The 26,872-nt window shown below is 33.5% G+C and overlaps 3 protein-coding genes across 4 annotated transcripts; all 3 read right to left on the bottom strand.

Annotated features, from left to right (window-relative positions):
• Positions 1-841: 841 nt before the first annotated feature.
• LOC111706957 (dolichol-phosphate mannosyltransferase subunit 1) lies at positions 842-4,471 on the bottom strand. The gene is made up of 5 exons (XM_023479914.1): positions 4,216-4,471; positions 3,444-3,575; positions 2,012-2,147; positions 1,327-1,436; positions 842-1,137 (listed from the first exon to the last, which is right to left on the bottom strand). The coding sequence occupies exons 1-5, from the start codon at positions 4,445-4,447 to the stop codon at positions 1,028-1,030; spliced, it is 720 nt and encodes a 239-aa protein (XP_023335682.1). The 5' UTR covers positions 4,448-4,471; the 3' UTR covers positions 842-1,027.
• LOC111706956 (separin-like) lies at positions 4,454-7,052 on the bottom strand. The gene is made up of 5 exons (XM_023479913.1): positions 6,880-7,052; positions 6,338-6,745; positions 6,002-6,092; positions 5,169-5,710; positions 4,454-5,007 (listed from the first exon to the last, which is right to left on the bottom strand). The coding sequence occupies exons 1-5, from the start codon at positions 6,883-6,885 to the stop codon at positions 4,525-4,527; spliced, it is 1,530 nt and encodes a 509-aa protein (XP_023335681.1). The 5' UTR covers positions 6,886-7,052; the 3' UTR covers positions 4,454-4,524.
• A 2,459-nt stretch (positions 7,053-9,511) lies between these two features.
• LOC111706955 (NADH-ubiquinone oxidoreductase 75 kDa subunit, mitochondrial) lies at positions 9,512-18,622 on the bottom strand. Of its 2 annotated transcripts, XM_023479910.1 has the most exons (13): positions 18,425-18,622; positions 17,349-17,489; positions 17,065-17,190; positions 16,453-16,586; positions 15,860-16,241; positions 15,236-15,433; positions 14,425-14,525; positions 13,570-13,675; positions 13,160-13,333; positions 12,696-12,899; positions 11,837-11,908; positions 10,244-10,408; positions 9,512-9,864 (listed from the first exon to the last, which is right to left on the bottom strand). In XM_023479910.1, the coding sequence occupies exons 1-13, from the start codon at positions 18,590-18,592 to the stop codon at positions 9,631-9,633; spliced, it is 2,205 nt and encodes a 734-aa protein (XP_023335678.1). In that variant the 5' UTR covers positions 18,593-18,622; the 3' UTR covers positions 9,512-9,630. The 2 variants fall into 2 exon arrangements, with proteins under 2 accessions (XP_023335678.1, XP_023335679.1); XM_023479911.1 differs by lacking the exons at positions 17,065-17,190; positions 17,349-17,489; positions 18,425-18,622 and adding an exon at positions 16,975-16,980.
• Between the last annotated feature and the right edge of the window lie 8,250 nt (positions 18,623-26,872).

Raw genomic sequence — 26,872 nt, 5'->3', positions numbered from 1 at the left:
ACAACTTTTTAAAATTTTGGTGCAAAGGGGTTATAAAAACAAAACTATGACAGGATTTAAAAGGATCCCCTGTAGAAGGTTTAGAAAAAAAATAAAGTATCAAGAGGAGAATGAGAAATGCAGATCAGATTAAAAAACTAAAGTTCACATGAACAAAAAAAACGTAGGACTGCAGACTGAAGAAGTTTAATGCTAAAAAATGGATAGAGGTTGGGGATGATTTTGATTAGAGAATTTGTGTTTTTTAAGGAGCTATGTGGGGGAGAGAGATGAGAGAGGTTTCATGTCAGAAAGATGATCATTTTGTCTGGAGTCTAGAGGTTTCATGTCGAAGAGAAAGGTTTCATGTCGGAGAGAAAAGTTTTCATGTCGCAGATAAACATTTCATGTCGGAGATAAAGTTTTTATGTCTATGAAATGATCATGTTAAATGGAGTACAGAGGTTTCTATCTAGTAGCGATGAGATTTCTATGTACAGGGTGGTGTCCTTTCAATCTTGCCAATTTTCACATTGCTGTAACTCTGAGGTAGCTCTTGACCTTGGCTATCTTTGTGCAAAATTATTTTTATCTAACCCACCTACCCAAAGAAACCTGCAACTGCGCGTGAAATGTTTTATCAAAATACTGGTGTTCAGGAAAACTGAATTTGTGTACTTTCTGCAATACATGTTGCGGATATTTTGTTATATTGCAAAACGTTCATATTACAGTTGCTCAAATCTTTTTACAGATTGTAAAAATTCCAAAAAATTGACAGAGAAATAGCTGTTTCAAAATGGTAGAATTATACGGACAGTGGACACCCTGTAGTAACCAAGAACGTTTTCTATGTAGTAACGAAGAGTTTTCTATGTAGTGACGAAGAGTTTTCTATGTAGTAACGAAGAGTTTTCTATGTAGTAACGAAGAGTTTTCTATGTAGTAACGAAGAGTTTTCTATGTAGTGACGAAGAGTTTTCTATGTAGTAACGAAGAGTTTTCTATGTAGTAACGAAGAGTTTTCTATGTAGTAACGAAGAGTTTTCTATGTAGTAGCGAAGAGGTAGAGAAGCCCCTTCACGAATCCAATAATCTCGTTTCCTCCGAGTTTAGACTCTCCGTAAACACGATCCACGAAGGAGATAGGAACCTCACCTGAACAAACAGTTAGATTATTTTCACAATAATCCAGGAGTAGAATTTATTATAATTAAAAACTCATGTGTTCTTCCAAGGTCCTGCCAAAGTTGCAATACAAAGTTACAATAAAAGGTAATAAAAAGAGTGATGTAGGTAGTGGTGGTGACTTATAAAATATATATGACCATCGTATAATAAAAATACCTATCGTGTATCCGAGCTGACGAGCTCTTATAACCATCTCCATCTGGAATACGTAGCCCTTGGAGACACAGGAGGCGACCAGCTTCTCTAGTACTTCCTTCTTGTACAACCTGAGATCAAAACATTTACATTTTTAATCTGTTTAGAATGCACTTAGTCGGTCCCCATCTTTCCTGGCGGTTTAATATAAGTCGTCCGACAGAATTGAATTTTACTAATTTTTTAACTAAAACCCCATTTTTATATTCAACTAAGCTCAACTTCAGATATAGGCTACAACAGTCTGTAACACGAGCGTGTGACTGTAACTAAGAATACGTTTTCTTTATAAACAAACAAACTATTTAACTAAGATCTTTGAAACCAAGCTAAGAACATTTCCGTGGTTCCACAGGGTTTCCCAATACAAATTGAGGCAAATCGGTCCAGGGGTTCCTGAGTTATGCTCGGATATAAAAACAAACACCCTAACACCAAAACAAACAAACAAACAAACAAACAAAGATTACTACTTTATATATATAGATAAATCCCAAGGAACTGCGACTGCCAACGATAGATTGGTCATAATCAGGGTAAATCTCTAGATGAGAAGGTTTGATTGGTCAGAATCAATGGTAAATCTCTAGATGAGAAGGTTTGATTGGTCAGAATCAAGGTAAATCTCTAGATGAGAAGGTTGAACCTGAATGATCCTGTAAGATCTGAAGCTCCAGGCCTGAGAAGTATCTGAGTAACGTAGTTAGCTCCTCTCGAGATAATTTTCCTCTTTAAATCCCAACCGTTGACTCCGCCATCTCCTGAGTATCTGGTTCCAGACACTACAAACAGGGGTATATATATTATATATTTTCAAGAATTATTCCCAATGTTCTGATGAAAATAAACATCAGCTGACAAGTTTATTCAACCTTTATTATACTTTTCCTCCTAAAATTCATTTATTTTCCCTAATTCAGCGAATAAAACCCTAAAGCAAGTTCTGGGGATAAAATTATTCTCAAAAAGAGGGCCGGGAGGGGGAATTATTTTTCAAGAAACAATAACCCCTGACTAACAGTCCTATGTAGGTTTATTATTCAGACGGAGACGGAGGAGAAAATTCTTCATTTCTTGCAGTAAACATTATTTTGAACGAATATATTATTTGCTTTATCTAATAATAATAATAAAAATATTTAAAAGTGGAATCAGACAGTTTGAACAAGACAGGCAACCAACAAACACACATTTCTGAGGTTTAAAAGAAAAACAATTTCTTAAGATTAGAACAGTCTGATTTTCCTCTTTGGGTTTAAAAATTAAAATAAAAAACTTTTTTTTGTTAACAATTTCCATTTTTTTATTTTATAAAGGTTTTTATAAACGATACTTACAAAACTATTTGAAAAGTATTTTTGGAATTATTTGGGCCCCGGAACCTCCCCTCTGGGTGGGAGAGGAGGGGGATAAGCAGGACCCCGAAAAACCCCAAGTGGGAAACAGCACCTCAACATTTATCTCTGATATTTTCAAAATAATTGGTATTAAAAATACATTCTTCTTATCTATTCATTGGTTCAGAATTCTGTTTATCTCTGCTTCTTTTTAATGTCTGTCTGATATTTCTGGTTTGTTGCAAGGAAGTATCCCTTGCAAGATTTCTGGAATTTGATATCTGCTATCTAAGTATTTTTGAAATTCTTTGAGCCCCGGAACCTCCCCTCTGGGTGGGAGAGGAGGGGGATAAGCAGGACCCCGAAAAACCCGAAGTGGGAAACAGCACCTCAACATTTATCTCTGATATTTTCAAAATAATTGGTATTAAAATACATTCTTCTTATCTATTCATTGGTTCAGAATTCTGTTTATCTCTGCTTCTTTATAATGTCTGTCTGATATTTCTGGTTTGTTGCAAGGAAGTATCCCTTGCAAGATTTCTGGAATTTGATATCTGCTATCTCAGCAGGTTTGTCGATTGTTGAATGTTATAAATATACTAAATATAGACAATTAAAATGTTAGATTTCTACTAAAAACACTTTGAAACTTATTCATAAATTGATTTTGCTGCTATATTATTGCTCCAGACACTCTTGCTTAGGATTTTAAGTTCTAGTTGTGTCTTCAACACTTACCAACGTCATAGTTCCCCTCCTTCTGTGTCTTGATAAACTCTGGAATAAACTTGGGATGATGAGATAGATCAGCATCCATTATAAAGATATAGTTGCCCGTAGCATGCTTCATCCCGTGTATATATGCAGTCCCTAACAAATACAAATCAGAATTAAAAAACGGATTAAGAGTAGAAGAGACGGATTAAGAGTAGAAGAGACGGATTAAGAGTAGATGATACGGTTAAAGAGTAGATAAGACGGATTAAGAGTAGATTAGACATATAGAATAGATGAGACAACTTAAGAGCAGATGATACAGATTAAAAGTAGATGAGATGGATAGAATAGATGAGACAGATTAAGAGTAGATTAGACAGATAGAATAGTTGAGACAACTTAAGAGCAGATGATATATATTAAGAGTAGATGAGACGGATAGAATAGATGAGACAGATTAAAAGCAGGTGAGACAGGTTAAGAGTAGATGAGAACGGATTAAGAGTAGATAAGATGGATTAAGAGTAGATGAGACGGGCTAAAAGCAGATGAGACAGAATAAGAGTAGATGAAGTCGGATTAAGAGTAGATAAGATAGATTAAGAGCAGATAAGACAGATTAAGAGTAGATTAGACGGATAAAGAGCAGATGAGACAGATCAAGATCAGATGAGACGGATTAAGAGAAAATGAGACGTATTAAGAGCATAGGGGGGCGAACTTATAGTAGATAGGAAGATCCTGAATGATTATGAAAATAATAAATTAAACATTAAATAGAGAATTTAACTACCTAATCCCAATTTTTTCTCCCTGGGACGAAGAACGATCTTATCAGCTCCGTATATCTTTTCAAGCTGCTTCCCTGCCTCTAGAGTTCCGTCTGGAGAACCGTCATCAATCACGATAATCTCATAATCAATCTCAGCCTCGGTAAAGTACTTGACGAGTAACCACACGATAATGGGAAGGTTTTCTCTCTCGTTGTAGGTTGGAAGAAGAACGGAATACTTATTCTTCACCATTATTTATCTGTAAATTATAAAAATATATAGATTCATTTAAATTAGATATGCAACCAGGTACTAGTAAAATATCAAGCTTATTTCTTTGACTTGACAGCTACGGGCAGACCATAGACTACTAGTGCTGCTGAATTGACAAAATATTTGAAGCTATTTCTCTTGTCAGCAATAGCTTGCAGTAGGTTCTCCTCCTTGCCTGTCAGCCAGTATTCCAGAAACTCTATTGTCCACTTGTCAACATCTGCGTCTGTGACCGGCCAGAGAAAGCCCACGACTGCCGGCGAGGTTCCAAACAGGTATGATTGAACCACTCCATGAGGATCTGTGTTTCTTCCTGCCCGTTTCAGTTCCCCAGAACTACAGCCTAACAACAATGACACTCCGCGGATTTTTAATTTTTCTATCTCCGAGTTTGTAATATATCTAGTTCCGTCCCCGTGTCCGGAGTAAACATATGCGTCCTTCTGTCCAAGAGCCTTGGCTAGTTGTCCAGGTTCAGGAGCTCGTCCTGCTAATCCTTCCCACTCCTGGAAACTGTTAACCACGCTCTCCAGTCTTTCCTAAAGAAAGAAGCTTCATGAATGTTTGAGTTAACATTTCAGTGAACAGAAATACTTTTGATTTCATGACTGGTCGTGCCAATTGCTTTTTCTATAGTCACTTAGATGGCAAATGAGGCTCTTTTTTATTAATTAATAAATAATTAGAATAGATATCAAACCTGTGTTTTAGGGAGGGATTTATCCGGATTTATCATATAGAAAACTGAGTCAGCATCTAGTCCGGTTTGAACCACGCTAGATCTAGAGGATTTATGAACCTGCCAGAGACAGGAGAGAAACTGTAAAGACGCAATCCTTGACACAGGTTGTTTAGAATCTCTCATGCAGGGTAAGCTCTCCCAGGGCAGGGATTGTATCTCTGGATCCAGGATGAGTATCACGGGTTCCCTGGGCTCGGAGTTCAAGTTTAGTTTAGTCTCAGAGTATCCATGGATCAAGGTAGCAGCGTTGTATAATGAATCCTCATCCGCCCTGGGGAACATTAACATCAACTCCGTGAAAACCTGCTCCAAGGTTAAAAACCCAGACCCGGAGAGGAGAATATTGAGTTTACTCTGCTCCGCAAACCCAACCTTGATGTTTAGAAGATCCAATACCTCCTGGGATATCTCGGAGAGAATATTGAGAGCTGATGTGTTCTTTAGTTTTCCAAGTAGGGTTCCTTTTGAAGATCCAACCCAAGCTGTTTCCACAGATTTGACTAAAAAAACAAAAAGTCTAGATTGTCAAAAGTATAAAGAACAATTCCATTGAAATATTTAAATAAACATATTTGAAATTTGTTGAGGATGATCCAAACCTTCTTGATTAAATAAAGTAGGTTCCAGTTCCACTTTTTTTAATTGACCCTTTTCAGTTCTAACGATACAATGATCATCAAACCCAATAATAAAAAATGCTAAAATCAAAATGAAGACTTTTTAAAAAAGGTTGACAGACGAAAAAATGAAACGAATTCAGGTCATGCTATATAAAAAATAATTTTTGTCACCTAGTGCAAGCATTCTCTGATTTAGTACTTCCCTAAGATTCCAATATTTTTTCCTATCAGTCCCAGGCTCTTTCAATAGCAGAACTTGCTCCTGGAAAACATTACGTAAAAATTTGACAGAAATATCAACTAATTCAAAAGCGAAGATCTTCTTTTTGCAAGTAAATATGAAGTTTTTTTCAAAAGCTAAAATGGAGCTATAAATACAATAAAATGAAATTTGAATCCCCCCATTTCGAAAGATAAATATCCCTAATACAGTTTAAAAAAAATAAAGGTATTTACTCTCGAAGCTTGATCATGGGGACTTATTTCACAGAATGGAGAATTTTTTACCTTAAGTATACTCTGTATCTCCTGTAGGTAAGGCACAACACAGGATTTATCCTTACTCACAACAGTTCTAATCTGTCCTGGAGTTCCATCATTACTCAGTCGGATAAAGCAAAGGTTTGGGTTCCCCTCCTTCAGAGATGAATCCTTCTGTGTTTGTTTGAACCTGGAGAAGGCATAACTGTTGATGGTACTGATCTGAACAATGGTCCAGGTTTCAGGAAGAGTTTTTAGAATATTCTCAATAGTCTCATCCTTAGCAAACATCATCATCCTGATCTGGTTCTCCGCGTCCTCAATGATTTCGATGGCAGACTTCTCCTCCGAGGTTTTCCCTCTGTAGAAATCGGAGGTTGTTTTAATCTGTCGTTTCCGCTGCTGGATTAGGAACTGGTGTTTAAAGGTTAGAGCCTAGAAAACATATTGTTAAACATCTTAACTACGAACGCGTAAATGGTTATTCAGAATAAGAACATAAATAACAACCCTTTATTGAAATATTATTTATTTTTTACTTCTTTGAAAACAGGGTGTGAATTTGGTACCTGCATGAGAATAAAATGCTTGATAGCCTCATCTTCTTTTCCCTCCCTGAGACTTGTCTCCGCCCAGGTTCGGTAAAGATATTGAGCATGCGGAGCCGGAGGGAAATTCAGACAGGATTCTACATGTCTAGAGATAATAGGATAGGTTAGGAGCTGGAGAAGGATTCTACATGTCTAGAGATAACAGGATAGGTTAGGAGCTGGAGGAGGATTCTATATACCTAGAGATAATAGGATAGGTTAGGAGCTGGAGGAGGATTCTACATGTTTAGAAATAATAGGATAGGTTAGGAGCTGGAGGAGGATTCTATATACCTAGAGATAATAGGATAGGTTAGGAGCTGGAGAAGAATTCTACATATCTAGAGATAATAGGATAGGTTAGGAGCTGGAAGACGATTCTACATGTCTAGAGATAATAGGATAGGTTAGGAGCTGGAGGAGGATTCTACATGTCTAGAGATAATAGGATAGGTTAGGAGCTGGAGGAGGATTCTATATGTCTAGAGATAATAGGAAAGGTTAGGAGCCGGAGGAGGATTCTATATGTCTAGAGATAACAGGATAGGTTAAAAGGACGGAGATCAAAATTTTCTCTATGGGAGGACGGAGGATTATAATACATTTATCGAAATTATCTCACCATGGAGGTTCTCTCGCATAGTACAAGTGTAGTAGACATAGTACAACTAATGTAGTGCAAAGATAGTGCAAACATAGCTGCATAGTACACAGATAGTACAAACAAAGTTCACAGATAGTACAAGTATAGTGCACGGATAGTACAAACATGAGTATACCGATAGTACAAGTATAGTACACAGATAGTACAGACATAGTACACAGATAGTACACGTATAGTACACAGATAGTATAAGCATAGCGCACAAATAGTACAAGCGTAGGGCACAGATAGTACAATCATAGTATACAGATAGTACAAGCATAGTACACAGATAGTACAAGCATAGTACACAGATAGTACAAGCATATTATAACACATTTATCGAAATTATCTCACCATGGAGGTCTTATTCCCTGATGGAGGTTCTCTCGCATAGTACAAGTGTAATAGACATAGTACAAGCATAGTACAAATATAGTGCAAACATAGCTGCATAGTACACAGATAGTACAAACAAAGTTCACAGATAGTACAAGTATAGTGCACAGATAGTACAAACATAGAATACAGATAGTACAAGTATAGTGCGCAGATAGTACAGACATAGTACACAGATAGTACAAGTATAGTACACAGATAGTATAAGCACAGCGCACAAATAGTGCAAGCGTAGGGCACAGATAGTACAAGCATAGTATACAGATAGTACAAGCATAGTACACAGATAGTACAAGCATAGTACACAGATAGTACAAGTATAGTACACATATAGTACAAGTATAGGACACAGATATATAGTACAAGTATAGTACACAGATAGTACAAGTATAGTACACAGATAGTACAAGTATAGTACACAGATAGTATTAGTATAGTACACAGATAGTACGAGTATAGTACACAGATAGTACAAGCATAGTACACAGATAGTACAAGTATAGTATACAGATAGTACAAGTATAGTACACAGATATATAGTACAAGTAGTATACAGATAGTACAAGTATAGTACACAGATAGTACAAGTATAGTACACAGATAGTATAAGTATAGTACACAGATAGTACAAGTATAGTACACAGATAGTACAAGTATAGTACACAGGTAGTACAAGTATAGTACACAGATAGTACAAGTGTTACTCTGATCTCACTAAAACTTTTTCTCGGAACGTTTGATACATTTTAAGAATATTTAGATTCAGATTCAGAATATTCAGTATTTATATTTTGTCAGTTCAAAATTCTCAACGTCTCTTCTCAAGTCTGTACTCTGTAGTCTCTAACCCTCCAACCTCAGAGGCCGTTCCTTCCATAAACTACATTGGTCGACAACTTGCATCTCCTATATTGGTCGTCAAACGTACGGAGAAATATCTATCTATCAGATAAGAATTTAGCATGAGACATCTAGCGGCCAACATATCGTCCCCCAAAGTACGTGAACTACACGACCACTTTCTATGGAGAGAACGAGCTCTGTTGCAACTCTCATTATATCCAAGTATCCCTGAGTCCCCTGAGGCATAGAAAATTATATACTTAAGGCTAATAACCCAAGAAAAAATAACGATCATAAGATTAAAACAATCCCAAATACAAGATTAAATTAATCCCAATTACAAGATTGAATAAATCCCAAAAACAAGATTAAATTAATCCAAAATACAAGAATAAATTATTCCCAATTACAAGTTTAAATTAAATCCAAAAACTCTCGGAATTGTAAGATATAAACATAAGGAAATAAATCCAAAAAAAAACTAACGGAATAAGTTACCCCTGTCTTGACACAGTGTTCAAAAAAGTAGTAATAAGATTAAAATAAACAATTTGTACTTAAGTAACACTTTCTTTGAGTAGTAGATTTTAACAGATGATAACAAATACCTCTTTGTGATCTGTAAACAGACAAAAATTATCACAGAAATCAAGATCTATAAAATTACTATTTAAGAATTAGTTTGGACCAGAAACAAATTCGTAACGCCTGTCAAAATATTTGAAATTCAAACTTTATATCTTTTATTTTATTTGTATATTATTATCGGAATATTAACATAGGTTTCTACATTCGGAATAAAAATTTAAATCTAAGTTTCAATTCGGTTAACAGAGACGCATCAATTATGACTTTGCGTACTTGCTTTCTCTCTGTGCCTTCACAGCTGTGACGCATTTAGCCATGGTTGGTGACGCACGACTGATGCTGTCTGTTTGGTAGAAATCCTCCAAAACTTTCTTGCTCACATCGATCTTGTTCGCGCTAATCTGAGATTTCAAGGATTTAGCCATCGCTACGGACTGGGCAAAGAAATTTGCGGTTTCGGTAGTTCCGTACCTCACGAGACTGGGAGATACCTAGAATTAAAAATAATTAAAAACAAGATTTTAGCCCGTTACGCTATAAGCATCCAGTTTAACAATACAGAGTTAGCGAATTCTTTCCCCCGATATTAAAAAAGTCTATTCGTGCCAATAAAATAGACTTAATGTGATCTGAGCTAAAAAACTTTAGAATGGTGGATATCGAGATGAATGCTTGATCTCCATTTTTTTTTCTTAATCTCCAGATTAAATATTGCTTGTTCTCCTCATGTTATTAATCTACAGATTAATTAACAGATCGGGATTAAGGATATCCCATTCTAAGTTTTCAGCTCAGAACTAACTTAATTTGAAGTACTACTCTACCAACCATTATGAGTAATGGAAATAAAATTCTGAACATTTATCTTACCTCAGCCATCCTAGCTCTCAGCTCAAATATTTTATCATAGGGAAGTTTCTCTCCGATAACCTCTGAGACGACCCTGATAATTTTCCAGTCCTCCCTGGCTTCTCCGGGTGGGGTTAGAGCAGCAAAAGTTTGTTGAGCACGTCCCTCCATGTTAACATATGTACCCTAAACAACACACAATTATGATAAAAAAAACTGTCGGCAAGGTTTAAATCCAAGGTTGGGTTTCTAAACATTATAAATTATTTTCTCTTTCTCTTTAACAATATCCTTGATTTTCCCAACCAAATATGAATATACCAAGTTCTCCCCTTTAGCACTGAATTTGATGAATATAACCGCATTTTACCAACAACACGCAGAGAAAAATAAGGAACGTAGTATTGGGTTTGCGTATATCATACTGTGACGTATTAGGAATGCTTTACAGAGGTAAATATATTTTGTCAACAAAAATTTGTCATCCTTCTATTTGCAAATCTTTTTTTCAAAAATAAATATGCTTGCAAGGTGCAAAATTTGTTTAGGGTTTTTTTGCGAATAATGGAAAATGAATGATTTTTTGAAGGAATTTTTGGTCAAAAAGCATATGGCCTTTTGATGTTAAATTTTTCGTTTTACTCCCAAATCGTCAAAAATTCTGAAAAATATACATCTCTGCGAGCTGCTTTTGGAGCTAGATTTATTTAGTAAACATAGATGCATGATGTTAATCTGTTGATTGTTTCTTCGAATAATTTATTCGTATAAAAATCATCTTTAATTTACATTTAATATCAGCTGCTAGGTTATTCTTCATAGACTCCATTATTGTTTAAATGGATGATTTATGATTATTGTTTTTGTTAATGCTTTTACAATAAAATTATAGAATTCCTAATAAGACCAAGTGAAATGTGTACGAAACCTTTACCCCCACCTTATTTATACTCACATTGCTACCGGCTACTCTGACTCGAATGCCTAAAGCAATGTTCCCCAAAGGAAGTTAAGTACGTTATATGTTATAAGAGAAGAGGTCTCAAGAAACCCCAGCTTGGGAAACCCAGACCGCCGCAGGTAGCGTCCTATCCCTACTGATATGATCAATCCTGAACCAGCCCGGCCACCTATCTCCTAGGAGGAGTACGACCTAGAGGAATGGCGTGATCAGAGTCACGATGCGTACCCTGCAACAGTCTATTATGAAATGTGCCCGTTATTTATCTGTTACAGCTCGGAAACCATTAGCGACCATTCTCCAGTATTGAGAATAACCAACTTCCCCTTACCATCTGCATCCCCCCTTTTAAAATCTCTTTTAAAAACTCTTTTAAAATCATTCCTTCACTCATATACAAAGAACGGGCGTTCCTGTTACCCTCCTTGCATACCCGGATCCTGGGCAGTCAAGGATGACATGGAGCTCATCAAGGCTGACCTGAATGCCAATAGAAATTGGGGGAGACAACGAATTTTTAGAAAAATTAAATTTTTGTGATACAAAGTTTCCTAAAACTTGCCTATTGATGTCCAATTAAATTATTTTTTTATCCAAATTTCAAAATCATTCTTAAAATTACACACCCCTGGGTCGAAGATATCTGAACTAACCTGTTTCTCTGTATAAGCTGCTCCAGGTAGGATACAGTCAGCTATGGCGGCTCCAGCATCTCCATGGTGTCCCTTAGCACAGTTCATTAATCACCATTCAATACAGAACTCAGGATCAAAGAAAAATTAAGAACTCACGATCAAAAATCAATCAAGAACTACCAAGGATCAATAAAGGACTTACGATCAAAGATCAATTAAGAACTAAAAACTATCAAATATCTATTAAGAACTCACGATCAAAAATCAATTAAGAACTACCAGGGATCAATAAAGGACTTACGATCAAAGATCAATTAAGAACTAACTATCAAATATAAATTAAGAACTCACGATCAAAGATCAACTTCAGAACTATCAAATACCTATTAAGAACTTACGATAAAAGATCAATTAAGAACTAACGGTAAAACTATCATGGATCAACTAAGTACTTAAATTTAAAGATCAATCAAGAACTAACGTTAAAAGGTAAATCAAGAAATAACCATCGAAGATCGAAGAACTAACGGTAAAAGATCAATTTTGAACTAACTATCATGGATCAATCAGGAACTAAAATTTTAAGATCAATCAAAAACTAACGTTTAAAGATATATCAAGAATTTACGATCGAAGATCGATTAAGCACACATAGTCAAAGATCGAGCGAGATTTTTACGACCAATAAAGTAATAACGAGCAAAGATCAAAAGATACAACTAAATAAATAAACAATCATGAACCAAGAGCAGGAACAGGTCCAAAAGAAAACCATGATCGGATCCTGGTTCCTGGCCCATATTTATCTTCTGAACCAAGTTAGTTTGATACCCGACATTTTTTTTAAAGAAACTCTTTTACAATATTTGATTCTAACCTGGTAAATAACAAAGCAGTCAGCAGGAAGATCTTCTCTAGTGATAGTTCCTGCATCAGCTCCCAGCAACCAGAGAACTTTAGGTTTAGCAGCTCTTACATCACTCACACCAGCCTTCCAACCTAGATCCAGGGCAGCAACCTGACTTGCTACACGGTGGAGGACATTAAGAACTCTCCATTCAGGATCAGCTCCGCTCTTAGTCTAAGCCATAAACATATTGTTAATTGTTTTCTGAATAGCTCATGGGTTTTTATTTTCAGAGTTATGTTTTGGTTTCAAATTGGCACTTTTATTTGTAATGTCAATAAATAACATTTTTCTAAAAACCGTTTTGTTTTTAAGGAAAATTAAAATTCACGCATTTATTTGTTTTCAGGTAAATTTTCAGGTTTATAATTTTTTGAAAATCATATGAAGAGGGATAGTTGGAAAATTAGTTTTAAACCTGTTGATTTCCATACCTTGGCATTATCAGCAATCTGTTGTACAAGGTTAATAAGAGCTCCTCCGTCCTCTCTCTGTAAAGCTTCACTACCGACAATAACGACGGGGTTCTTAGCACTGTTCAAGGTCTTACAGAAGGGGTGGGATCCGTCCGCCAGTTTCTTCAGGATATCAGTGGAATCTCCGAGGTGCTAAAATATCAGTTTTAAGTAATTTTCTAAATACAAATATATTTATTCTTCAATATACTATTTTAGGTGAATTTGAGGTTGCATATCCTGTTCTCCGTGTTTTTCTCTGTGTTCCATCTAATTTTTTGTAGAACAATGCTTTTAATCAATGATTTAAGATTTTTAACCCAAAAAAACACATAATTTTTAAAAACATTAAAAACTTTGACTTTTTATGACTAAGATGTAAAGTTTACCTCGTAGTCGTATGTGAGGTCGACCTTGGGTCCGACCATGGCAAGGTTCAGCTCGTTGTGGATCCAGCATTTACGGAGTCTAGCGTTAAACACTGGAGCCTCGAACCTGACCAAAGTAAATCAATTAAAAGTTCAGATCTGGGAACTCTTGTCGAGATTATTTCTTGATCTCGATCTTCTGTTAATCTATTTTCGATATCCCGCATGGTAAACGTACCCAATCAGGGGTTGAGGGGAGCTTTGTTAAAGGGGGAATAACTGAAAGGAAGATATGGAAAGGTATAGTCTTTTGTAGATCCTCAAATTTAAAGTGCCCACAGTGGATACCGACATCAAGCAATTGGGATTTTGAGTCTTCAACACAAAAGTTTCCGGCTTTGGGTTCATTATTCTAAAAACTTGATGTGAACAACAAAATTTAAATCTGGCGTTAAGTTTGGCTAACTCGGCCGATTTAAAATTAATTAAATTTTAAGCTTTAATGATTGATTGATTCTTAGATTAACTAATAATCAATCATGGAGCTGCGTTTAACGTTTTCTATCTGAAAATTGAGCAATCAACTTGTTAATTTCTAACGCATAGAAGCGCAATAAAACGGCCGAATTTTTTTTCTTTCAGAAAGAAACATAAAGAGGGAATTTTGCCTAAGCTAAGATTAATTGTTTCAAATAGAGGGGTATTTTTAGACAAGTTCCTTCCAGTTTCCTGTATTAGTTTGATTTTTTTTCTTGTATCTAATTAAATATAGTTGATACGACAGGTATTAAAAAATATTACTAGTTCTAAATAAATGAAATTATTTCTACAAAAACTAAATAAATAAAACTTAAATTAGAGTCTGATTATCTCTACCTTGGGTTGGTTCCAATGAGAAGAGCAAGATCTGCATCTTCTACTCCAGCTATACCAGTATTCATCAGATAATTAGATCTTAGATCAGTTCCTGTTCCATCCTAGATATATAGATAAATATACATTACAGTTCCTGTTCCATCCTAGATATAGATAAATATACATCACAGTTCCTGTTCCATCCTAGATATATAGATAAATATACATCACAGTTCCTGTTCCATCCTACATATATAGATAAATATACATTACAGTTCCTGTTCCATCCTAGATATATAGATATATATACATTACAGTTCCTGTTCCATTCTCGATGTATATACTATACAATTCCTATTCCATCCTATATGTATACTATACAATATACAGTTCCTATTCCATCCTATATTTATACTATACAGTTACTGTTCCATCCAGATGTATACTATACAGTTCCTGTTCCATCCTAGATCTATACACAGTTCGTATACATGTATAATTTGTCATAAAACGTACAATTTTAGCTTTTTAGCAACTTTTTGCTTAAAAGATTTCGCAATAAATAGTTGGATTTTTGCAAATTTGCAATATTTTCTTCCGATTATTAAAGTAGGGCCCAAGGACTTTCCAAAAAAGTATCAAATTTTATGGATTTGTATCTTAAGAAGGAAAAAGAGAGGGGAGTTTATTTTGGGTAAACCAGACGTCAGTCGGAATAGGGTTTAGGCTTTTAAGATATTTATATCAAAATAGATCTTTAAGACGGAAAAAAATAAATAAGTTTTTGCTCAAACTTATGTAATGTTTTCTCAAAACAAAAGATTAAGCTTACATCTGGGAATATTTCTTCAGTGCACAAAGTTTCACTCCCCAGTCTGTTCAGAAGATCCTTCAGAGCCATCAGAGACTCTCCGTCCGCTAGTCCTCCGGCCACAGCGGCAACTTGATCAGAGGGGGTAGAGTCCAGAGCTTTAGCTACTGCAACAATAGCATCCTCCCAGCTTACTGGAGCTAGGTTTCCGGATCCGTCCTAGATATCATCTTATTCAATAAATGAACAAGAAATTAAAGAAAATAATCTGCAACATGGTTTTTTTTAGGACAAAAAAAGAAAATTAAATAAGTATGAGTTTCCAAAAATATTTCATGTATTGTAAAATTGTAAGTGAAAAAGCAAAAGTTGACAATCAGAATAGGTTTAAAATAATTATATTAAGGAGCTTTCAACATAGATTCAGGGTCCGCAGAAGAACATACGATCATAAAGAGTTTCATAGGAATGAGATATCTAATTCAAATGAAAAATGAAAATTAGAAGATAAATTAAAATTTCACTTGAATAAGGAAATTAAATGCAATTGAGCACGCAATATGATTACTTAATAGGCAAATGCAAATTAGCAGTACTAGATTTTCAACAGCAAATATTTCGACTTCTTAATTATCATAATTTTACCTGAAGCATGGGAGTAGTTAATCTTTGTCTTTTCAAACCATCGTAGGCAAACCTTGTCTTGTCTGAAATCCATTCTTCGTTCACGTCCTCGTTCATCCTCGGCATAATCCTCAGAACCTCCCCGGTCCTGTGGGTCACCACGATGTTGCTGCCGACGCTGTCCAAGACGTCGATGGACTCGGTCTTCCTGGTCTCCCAGGGCCGGGCCATGAACGCGTAGGGTTTGGAAGTAAGAGCTCCGACGGGGCAGAGATCGATCACGTTCCCAGAGAGTTCAGACATCAACATTTTCTCGACGTAGGTTCCGATCTGCATCTGGTTTCCTCGTCCTGTGGTTCCAAGGTCTTCTACTCCGGCAACCTCGGACGAAAATCTCACACATCTAGTAAAATATAATTGGTGAAACGTAAAAATCTTAAAGTCTCAATCAGGATTTAGGGGCGTTTATTTCCTGTTAATTTTTGCTAAAAAATTACTCTTACTTTCATTTAATAGTGTTCACTGCAAGCTTTAAAGTCTAAATGACTCTGTGGCAATTTGTATTAAATGAAGGGATGATCAACTCGTTCGTGATTAAAATAAAACCAACTGACCTTGTGCAATGAATACAACGTGTCATAACAGTTTTGACGAGAGGACCGATATTCTTATCTTCAACTGCTCGCTTACCAAGGAACTCATTATCAGTAAACCTGGACCTATCGGAACCGAACGCCATGGATTGATCCTAAATGAAGAAACAAGATAAAAATAACCCCTTTTTAAGGTTTTATTATTTACCGCTCCCCCCCCCCCCCCCCCCCAAATCTACCATTGTCTGAGTGTAAACGTTGTTTTGAGTAACCTCAACGAAATTAACAACTTGCCACAGTCTCCTTAAAATTTTACAAAGAACTAATTAAATAAACCGAGTGAATTTTATTTTTAGTCTGAAAAGATTTAAATCTTAGGTATTTTTTTGCTTCTAGCTCTTGAAGTAATCCGATGCAATAAGTTGTAATTTTTCCTCGGTATCTATTAATCTTTTTCTTATCTTATCTAATAATACGACTGGGAGGACTGATGTTGATTTTTACGTTGCTAATCTCTGTATTGTGACAAAGGTTCGAATAAACCTGGAGATCGCAGATGATTCAAATATATACCTGGAGATCGCAGATGATTCAAATATATACCTGGAGATCGCAGATGGTTTAAATATATACCTGGAGATCGCATTCCCCTCCCTGATCACAAATAGGACAATCTAGTGGATGATTAACCAGAAGGAACTCCATCACACCTTCTCTAGCTTTACGGGTGAAGTCGGAGTTGGTCTTTATCTTCCATCCCTAAACATGATTTCAATTGTTTACAAAATAAGTGTATAAATGTGGATGTGGTAAATTCTGATATTTAAATTACCAACATAATTGAAATATGTATCTTTTTTAACAAATGAAATTTAAAAATATGGTATCTATTTAAGGAAAACTATCTATTAACTAACATTCATGACTGGCATAGCACAGGCTGCGACCGGTTTAGCGGATTTTTCTACTTCCACTAAGCACATCCGGCAGTTTCCGGCGATACTGAGACGATCATGGTAACAGAAGCGGGGAATCTCTACTCCGACCATAGCGGCAGCCTAAATATTTAGTTTAAAGGTGCATAAATGAAAATAAAACAAAAACAAGAGCAATGCGTTTAAAAAATTAACAAAAATCGAAATGATGGCCTTTAATGAAATTATGAATTAAATCTTTTAGATGTTTTTGTAGAGAGAATCAGATGTAAACTTTCATTAGAAATCCCAAAAATGCAGTTGAAAAATTGATTTAGGTTAGGATCAGATGTAAACTTTCAATAGAAATCCAAAAAATGCAGTTGAAAAATTGATTTAAGGAGCTAAAATTAGTTTCTGTTTTCATCGTATCACATAAAATTCCTTTACATCGCAAAAAGGGGCTATAAAAAAAATGTTCATTAACAACACTGCATTTCTGTTCAGAATAAAAAATTCTAACAAAGAAGCTTCAGCTATTAGGACTCTTTTTCAAACTTTTAAATAAACAAATTACTACGTTTGCAAATAGATTCGTTATTCCTAATGGCAGTTTTTGTCCATGTTTGCCTTCTATGATTCAAGATGAAAAGTCTGCAACTACGTTTGCAAATTATTTTTATCTTAAATCGATTGAATTTTAATTATTGGAGAGCTCTGCGAAAAGCATCTCATAACTACAGGGTGTCCCACATCAAATTAGACCGAGTCAATGGGTCTAAATTACGATTTGGGGGACAAATCAGAAAATTTAAGAAGAATTAATCATTTTGAAAAATTTAATAAGGCTAATAAAAAAAAAAATTTAAGTAAATGCTAGATTTATCGAGTATTATGTGCGTATTTTCGCGTTAAGGATTGGAGATAATCTAATATGATATGGGACGCTCTGTATAATAGATTTATATTACTGAATAAAGTTTTAAAGAATAAGTTTATTTGGAGATTAGGACTAGGTATGGTATGTTCCTAGAGAACGATTTTTGGACCCCCCCCCTATTTTCCATCTTAAAACTGACCTGTAAAACAGTGGTACCAGGATCAACAAGAACCTTCTTCCCATCAATAAAACATTCTAGTTTAGGTGGAGGCCCTGAGTTAGCTCTAGAGGGTTGAACTCCGGCAGCACGGAGTAGAGGTACTCCACTCCCTCCCCGACATAACCCAAGGGAAGTCCGCCCCAACATTATATCTAAATATCAAGTCGTTTTAAACTTGGTCTTAACAATTCAAAGAATCACTTTTATTTAAAAAAAGTAAAATTTTGGAAATTAGTCGCTGTAGCTTGATAAAACACTTAATCTAATCAAAATGCATAATTGCCATGGTTGAAAAGAATTATAGAATTAGGAAGTTAAATAACGCATAAATTTGGACAGACATTTTCAGTTTGAAATTGAAACGCGGCATTTGAGCTTAAAAGACATGGCAGCTTGTTAGAAGTCGTCGTTACTGAAAATCTAATCTAATAATAAAATAAAGGTGGTTTAATTTTCGACCTACGCAAATCCGCTATACTCCACTTATGACCTACGCCAAATCCGCAATACTACACATCTGACCTACTAGCAACTGTAATCTAACCCTCAAATAATACAAAAATAAACAGCTGGCGTAGGTCGGAAAGTTAGTAGGTCAGAAGTTCAGTAAAGGGGATGAATTGCGTATAGACGATGTAACATTACCAAAATCTTCTATATTACAGAATAATAATTGCATAAAATAAAATGTATCTTATCCTTAAGTTTGAACGTATAACTTAATAAAGATGAATTAATCATTTGTTTTTTTGTATCCATGGACATATCGATACTATTTATTTATGTGTTTTTTGCCTTTATTCCTGTATCTTCGAAATAATTGTTAGCTTTTAAAATAATGTATCCTTGAAAGTATTGTATCTTGGATATTTAAATATGTTCTTTGTTTGCTTTCCTTTCTATCGATACCTTATATATATATGTCCTTATGCCGTTGTATCCTTTTATTCATGTACTTTTGCTATCTACAAGCGTCACATATCATATTAGATTATCTCCAATCTTTAACGCCAAAATACGCACATAATACAGTGAAACCCTTAATAACGAATATATCGGAAGAATTTATCAAATGTCGTCTTGACAATTTTCAATGAGTTTTATACTATATTACGTAAATTTCAGTATTTGCGAAAATAAATAAATATCCATGAATATGCGGGAACAGTTTTAGAGAGTTCCATATAATCATTTAATTAAAAAATAAATATCTGCAACATTCCATTATCAGAAAGTGAAGAATACGACATTTGATGAATTCTTTCGATGCATTCGTTATTAAGGGTTTCAGTGTACTCGAAAAATCTAGCATTTTCTGCAAAAAAAAATCTATAAGACTTATAAATTTTTTCAAAATGATTCATTCTTCTTAAATTTCCTGGTTTTCCCCCAAATCGCAATTTAGACCTATTGACGCGGTCTAATTTGATGTGGGACACCCTGTATAAAGATATCAATTGTTGCCTTTGTATCCTTTCATCTCTGTATCTTAGATTATGGATATTATATATAGAAACGTTTATCAATTCATTCAATTCAATTCATTCAATTGTATCCATTCAATTCCTGTATCTTCTTGGATATCAAAAGATATATAATTTATTCTTTGTATCCATTCATTCCATTTAATGTATCTTAGATCGATTTAGAGGTGTTTTTTGTTTACTTTGTATCCATGTAATTTCTGTACCTATATTATATCTAGTCTATGCCCATTGTACTTATACACATACTGTAAGATCAAACAAACTATTTGATTATTTTGTATCCTGATCTATTCCTTCATAATATAGATATTCTTTGTTATCTTTATTTACCCTTGTGTTCCTGAGATAGATATTATATTCTTTAATTTCTTTTTTTCCTTCTATTACAGTATATATCTTATCTAGAGAGTATAGACATTTTTAACTCTTTGTATCCTTTATTTTTATATTTCTGCATATTGATGTGCAAGGTTACCCACACAGAATGAGATTGAAGCTAATTCAGAGACGACTCTATGGAATTTATTCTATCTGTTTCCTCATATTCACGAATCTCTGCAACTGCATTATCACGTTTGTTACTTTGACAGCTCATTAAAAAAGACATTAAAAGACGTATTTAAGACAGAGGACTTAACATACAATCTTGGGATCGTCATTTATGTGAGTTTTAGGTCGTCTTTACAGTCTCATCCTTTGCGGGTAACCCTGTATAAAGATGAATCTTAGTATTAAGCTGTATCTTGTGAACATATATCGAGGAAAATCTTCTGGTTCTTTTGTGTCATTTCTGTATTTTATATTTAATATTCCTAGATACATTTATCTCTAGGTTTATTTGAATCCTTTGTTTCCATTGAATCTACGTAAATTTATGTATTTATGAGAATTAGATGTTGATAAAAATCATATCAGAACTTTTAGAGGAAAATCCTTGCACAGTTCAGTGAAATTGGAATTGGAACACTATCTATTCAAGGAAAATGTTTTTAAACACTTTCTTTTCAAAGAAAATGTTTTTAAAAACAGTGTCTACTCAACGAAAACGTGTTAAAACATTTTATTTGAACAGAAAATTCAAATAAAATGTTTTGAAACACTATCTAATTAGAGAAAATGTTTTGAAACACTAACTATTTAGAGAAAATGTTTTGAAACACTGTCTACTTACAGAAAATGTTTTGAAACACTATCTATTAAAAGAAAATGTTTAGAAACACTATCTATTTTAAGAAAATGTTTTGAAACACTATCTATTCAAAGAAAATGTTTAGAAACACTATCTATTTTAAGAAAATGTTTTGAAACACTGTCTTTTCAAAGAAAATGTTTCGAAACACTATCTATTCAAAGAAAATGTTTTGAAACACTATCTATTTAATAAAATGTTTTGAAACACAATCTATTTAAATAAAATGTTTTGAAACACTTCTATTCAATGAAAATAATTTAAACCACTATATATTGAAAGTAAATTTTTTGAAACACTATCTATTCAATGAAAATGCTGTAAAACACTTTATTTTCAATGAAAGTTTTTGAACCCCTATCTATAACGTACAAATAAAATTTTTTGAAACACTATCTACTCGATCATAAAATGTTTAATAACACTATCTTCTAGGTCATATAATGTTTACTAACACTATCTACTTTATAATATAATGTTAAAAAACACTATCTATTCGATACTATTGAGTTAAGAGACACTATGTACTCGATAATATAATGTTTAATAACACTATCTACTCGATAGTATAATGTTTAGAAACACTATCTGCTCGATAATATTAATGTTTAGAAACACATATCTAATCGATAAAATAATGTTTAGAGACGCTATCTAGCTAGAGATGTCAACGATAGTGTAACGTAACGTAAAATGCACTTTTTTGAACGTTACGTTAAAATAATGTGTAACGTTTGGATATATTCTATTTAACGTGAACGTTAAACGTTAACGTTATAGGAGGCTTATCCCTAACGTTAACGTTAAACGTTAACGTTAGAGGAACATATCCCCAACGTTTGCGTTTTGTGGAAATGTAACGTTATTTTTCTAATATCGACAACTTTTTTGATCATAACGTAAAGAAATGTTTTGTTTCCAAGGGGAGTTTGAAAGTCTAACGTTTGAAAAATTAATTGTGATATGATCGAATATCGTAACGAAAGGATTCCAATTTCAAAGTTCAACTTATAAAAAGTGTAACGTTGTACAACTGAAAAATGCATTACTGTTTATGAAAACGTTTTGAAACGTTTTCCCTTATAGTATAATGAAAAATTCAACGTTGCAGAAATGGGTTATTATTTTAATAATCAGAAAACGTAAGTTTCTTTTACAGAGTAAAATTTCAATAATGTAACGTATAACATTTAAAAAAATGTAATTCTGTAAATCAAAACGTTTCATAACTTTTCTCTGAATACTAAATTGATTAGTCTAACGTTAGATATATGTCTGATGAAAATGTTGTTCATAAAACGTTAGACTAAGAGGGCTGAGTTTTAATTTCAAAAGTGTAACAATAATTCTGCCAATCAAAACATTTCAAACGTCTCTAATATATCAATATAAGAGATTCGACTGATGATTATGACAGGAAACATGGTTTTTCATTTAAAGTTTAAAGAAAATGAGTTTTCTGCCAAAAACTCTAATTTTCATTTAATATATCTTTGCAACCCGATGCGGTAGACCATTAACTCTATCCCTGCTGGGGTACTTGAAAACCGGGATATGCTGGGGGGGGGGGTCAATTTTACCCCCCCCTCTCAAAATCCCATGTTTTATGTCCAAATATGACAAATGATACATCATTAGAAAGCTCTTGTGCTCTAGGTTTTTGATTTGCCACTGTTTTATGAAACCAACTAAAACTCTGGAAAAGGAAGACGACATTAATAAATTTTACATATGCATTTTCTGTTATAAAGCAAATGATTTACTAATTGCAAAAAAATCAACTTATTAAGTGGAACGGGTCTGTGAACAAACACAATTGCTGGGTTTCATATTTATTTGACTACTTGAAATCATAACTTCAGTTGGCATGGTTCATGTTTTAGATTGAAAAATTTAGATATGTAGATACTTACTAAAATGCAACAATATTTTATCAAATGGAAAATGCGTGTTATGTTTTATTCATCAATAGATTTTTATGAAACTTTAGAATAGAAAAAAAACGATTTTTTAATCGATTTTTTTTTAAAGAAAAAAATGTTAAATAATTTTATTTCGCGTTGTTTGTGTTAAAAAAACTTTAGCACTTGTCTTACTATATTTGATATTGTTTAACCCAAACATGAATCCTGAAAAATTTTCATTGTGGTTTTTGAACTAAAGCTAATGCCGCTTTTTTACTCACTTTGTAAGTAACATAAAAAAAACTCAAAAAGAACTAAAAATTCGCAACAAAGGAATTGAGTCTTTGGAACGAAATCAAATATTTAAACCACAATATCTTTAGAACTCGATGTTGTAAACCTTTGATATTTCAAACTCAGATTACTTGATCTAACAGAATTCATAGTTTAGAATATCTAAGGTATGCAACATTTGGTTCCAAAGATATAGTGATTAGAAAATCAGAGTTTGTGGCAAAGACTCAATTCCTTACAATTGTCAAATCTCTACATCTTTGCAAGCTGGTGTTGTGGACTTTCAAGCTATGATTTCTGTTAGATAAGAATGTCTAAAGGAATTAAATTGTTCACAAACTTATATTTCTAATCTTTGCTACCCAATGTTGTAGACCTTAGATATTTTAAATATGAATTCTGCTAGATAGAAGAAAAGGGTCAGTGAGCATTGCGTAAAAAAAGAAAAAATTAACCCTAAACTAATCTAAAATAATTTAGAACTACTGTTCCACATGTAAAAGTGGTTTGCCCTGCCGAATTTTAACTCATTTTATGAAGTGTCCCAAAACATGTCTATTTTTTAAGCTCATCAAATACACGATGATAATTTCAAGTGATCCTCCATTTAAAGAGGGCCATGCTTGATTCCCAATGATAACGTGTATACCTTTATCTGATTGATGATTTGAAAATTAGAAGTGTTTTCCTATATTGTAAATGTATGCTGGACATTAAGGGTGATTGATTTGTGACTTTTTTTAGAACTCAGCCAGCCACCCACCTGAGGTCGCTACGTTTTAAATTAATAAAAATATTGTAATAAAAAAAATTTCAAAATTGTCCATAGGGTTGCGAATTGACAATTTATTATTGGAGAAATCGCCGCAAGGCCAAAAAAAATATTTTAAAAAATAAATATGATACATTATTTTCTCGGAAATTTCGTGCTGAATTCAGATTCGAAAACCATTTTTAAATATATTAAAATCTAAAGAAGTTATGGCCAAATAACGGTACTTAATTCCAGTTTTTAAACTTTTTAATGTTTTTGATGAGTTTTTTTTTAGCTCTGACTCACTTGATTTTCATTTTTTTAAACGCTTTTCAGATTTGAATTTAGCAAGAAAATGATGTAAAATTAGAAAATAAAAAACAACATTTTTTATTGCAATATTTCTTAAGTGAAAACGCGGCGACTTCCGGTGGGCGGTTGGCTTTATTCCAATATAGATCACCCCTATTGTACATGTCACTCCATAAATGGAAGGTCTCTAGTCCCTTTAAGACACACTTTGAGTTGAAATCTAATGCTAAAAACTTTCCTTCACAAATTTTGAAAACCGTAAAAAATAATAATATTATAACATCTTTATATTGAATAATGCATATTCTTCTACACATTCACTAAAAAGGTTAACAATACAACAGCAACATATAGGGTGAGTAAAAAAAATGTAATTATCACGGAAAAAAATCTTGCAATGCTTTCATTTAGAAGCATTATTATTTTAATAAAGTGTAACGTAAGAAACATTAAGGCTTGAACATTTTAATACAACGCAACGTAAAGAACATTTCTTCAAATCTTTCTTAGAAACGAAACGAATAAACAGTTTTGATGGTCAGTTGTAAAAAAGTGTAACAAATAAGTTTGCTCAATAACGCTTCGATAAATCGTAACGTAAGAAAAGGTGCATTTTAGTAAAATTTCTAAACATAATTAAAAGAGTTTATATTGGAAAAGTTAAGATAAAACGTAACGTTATCAAAAAATATTCTTTGCCCTGAAACGAATTGTAACGTACAGAACTATGCCCCAATGGCGTTTTATTAAAGCAAAACGTTTGTCATCTTTTAGATCTTAAATCAAGTGAAAGTGTAACGTAAAGTCTCTGAAAATATTTACCTTGCATGAAAGTGGAACGTTAAAAAGTTGTGGTTATATTACATAAGCTTTAACGCAACGTTAGGAAAGTTTTTTTTAAAACAGGAAATGCAAAAGCGTAACGGAGCTTACTGTTTTTCACTAACATTTACTAAAGCTTAACGTTGTATAAGGTATTCAAGTGCAGAAAATTCATTACGTAACGTTACTCTATGCCATAAAATTTCATAATGTGCAACGTAACGTTTGAAACGTTAATACTTTTGATGAACACTATCGTAACGAAAGCTAAAATCTAGAAAAATAAAAACGTTGACATCTCTACTATCTACTCAATAATTTAATGTTTAATAACACTATCTACTCGAAAATATAATGTTTGGAAACACAAACTACTTGAGATGATAATTTTAAGAAACACTATATCTACTTGATAATATAATGTTTAGAAACACTATCTACTTGATAGTATAATGTTTAGAAACACTATCATACTCCATAATATTAATGTTTAGAAACCCATATCTAATCGAAAATATAATGTTTAGAAACACTCTACTCGATGATAATTTTAAGAAACACTATCCACACGATCTAAATGCTTTGAAACACTTTCTACTCGATGAATTACTGTTAATATAACTTGATGATACAAAATTCAATATGACAGTATGGACAGATAAATTCACGTTGATAGATGTTTCGTGGTTTTAGGAATTACTGACTTTAGTTTCTTTGAATATTTAGATGTTTAGTTCACAATTCTTGATTTATTTTATTTTTAAAAAAGCACTCATCATAATTATCAGTCATTACTGAAACCTCGACTATAACTGATAAAGTCAAGTTACAGTAATTAAAAGTCAAGTTACAGTAATTAAAAGTCAAGTTAGAGTAACTAATTATTCGCTTCAATCTCTAGTTTTGTAATCTTTATAACTTTGCAGCCCTATGCTGTAACTTTTAGACATTTGACATCTAAATCTATAAATTCTGCTAGATCAAAACGTCGAATCTTTACAAATCAAAAGTTTACAATATATGGATGCAAAGATATAGGGATAAGATAGTTACTGTTAATACAATTGATCAGTTCTTAGTCCTATTTATTTGTGTGAGCTCGTATATAATTCCTCTAGTATTGATAGCAGCATGAAAAAAGTAAATTTACGCAGAATTAGAAACTGTAAATTCAAAACATTTTTGTTCTTCTTTACAGCTCTTCACTTCAGTTCTTATGACTGTAAAACATATAAGGATTTTAATCTAATCGAGACGAGCTCGAGTTATTGGCACATACTCTGGTTTTCTAATCCCTGTCTTTGCAACCCAATGTAGTAGACCTTAGATATTTAATCCCTGTCTTTGCAACCCAATGTAGTAGACCTTAGATATTTCAAACTATGTATTCTGTTAAATCAAACAAGTTAAGTTTGAAATATCAAATTGCAAAGATATAGGGATAAGAACATTTGAGTTTGAGGCAAATACTTAATTCATTTTCTTGCGTGCATGCGCCTTACAGTTAAAAATCTGATCAAGTTTTCTAAAACTCTATTTCAATTCATTTTTATTTGTTTTCCATTTGCTAAGTTCTTGTAATCATATATATATATGTTAAATGTTAAACTGACGAGAGCAATTGATATTTCCTGTATCCTGGGGCCCAGCCGGAGATACATTTAG

This window comes from Eurytemora carolleeae, unplaced genomic scaffold (genome assembly GCF_000591075.1).
Source record: "Eurytemora carolleeae unplaced genomic scaffold, Eaff_2.0 scaffold704, whole genome shotgun sequence".
Lineage (NCBI taxonomy): Eukaryota > Metazoa > Arthropoda > Copepoda > Calanoida > Temoridae > Eurytemora > Eurytemora carolleeae.
Note: the sequence above shows the minus strand (reverse complement) of the source record. Positions and strands in the feature narration are given on the sequence as shown.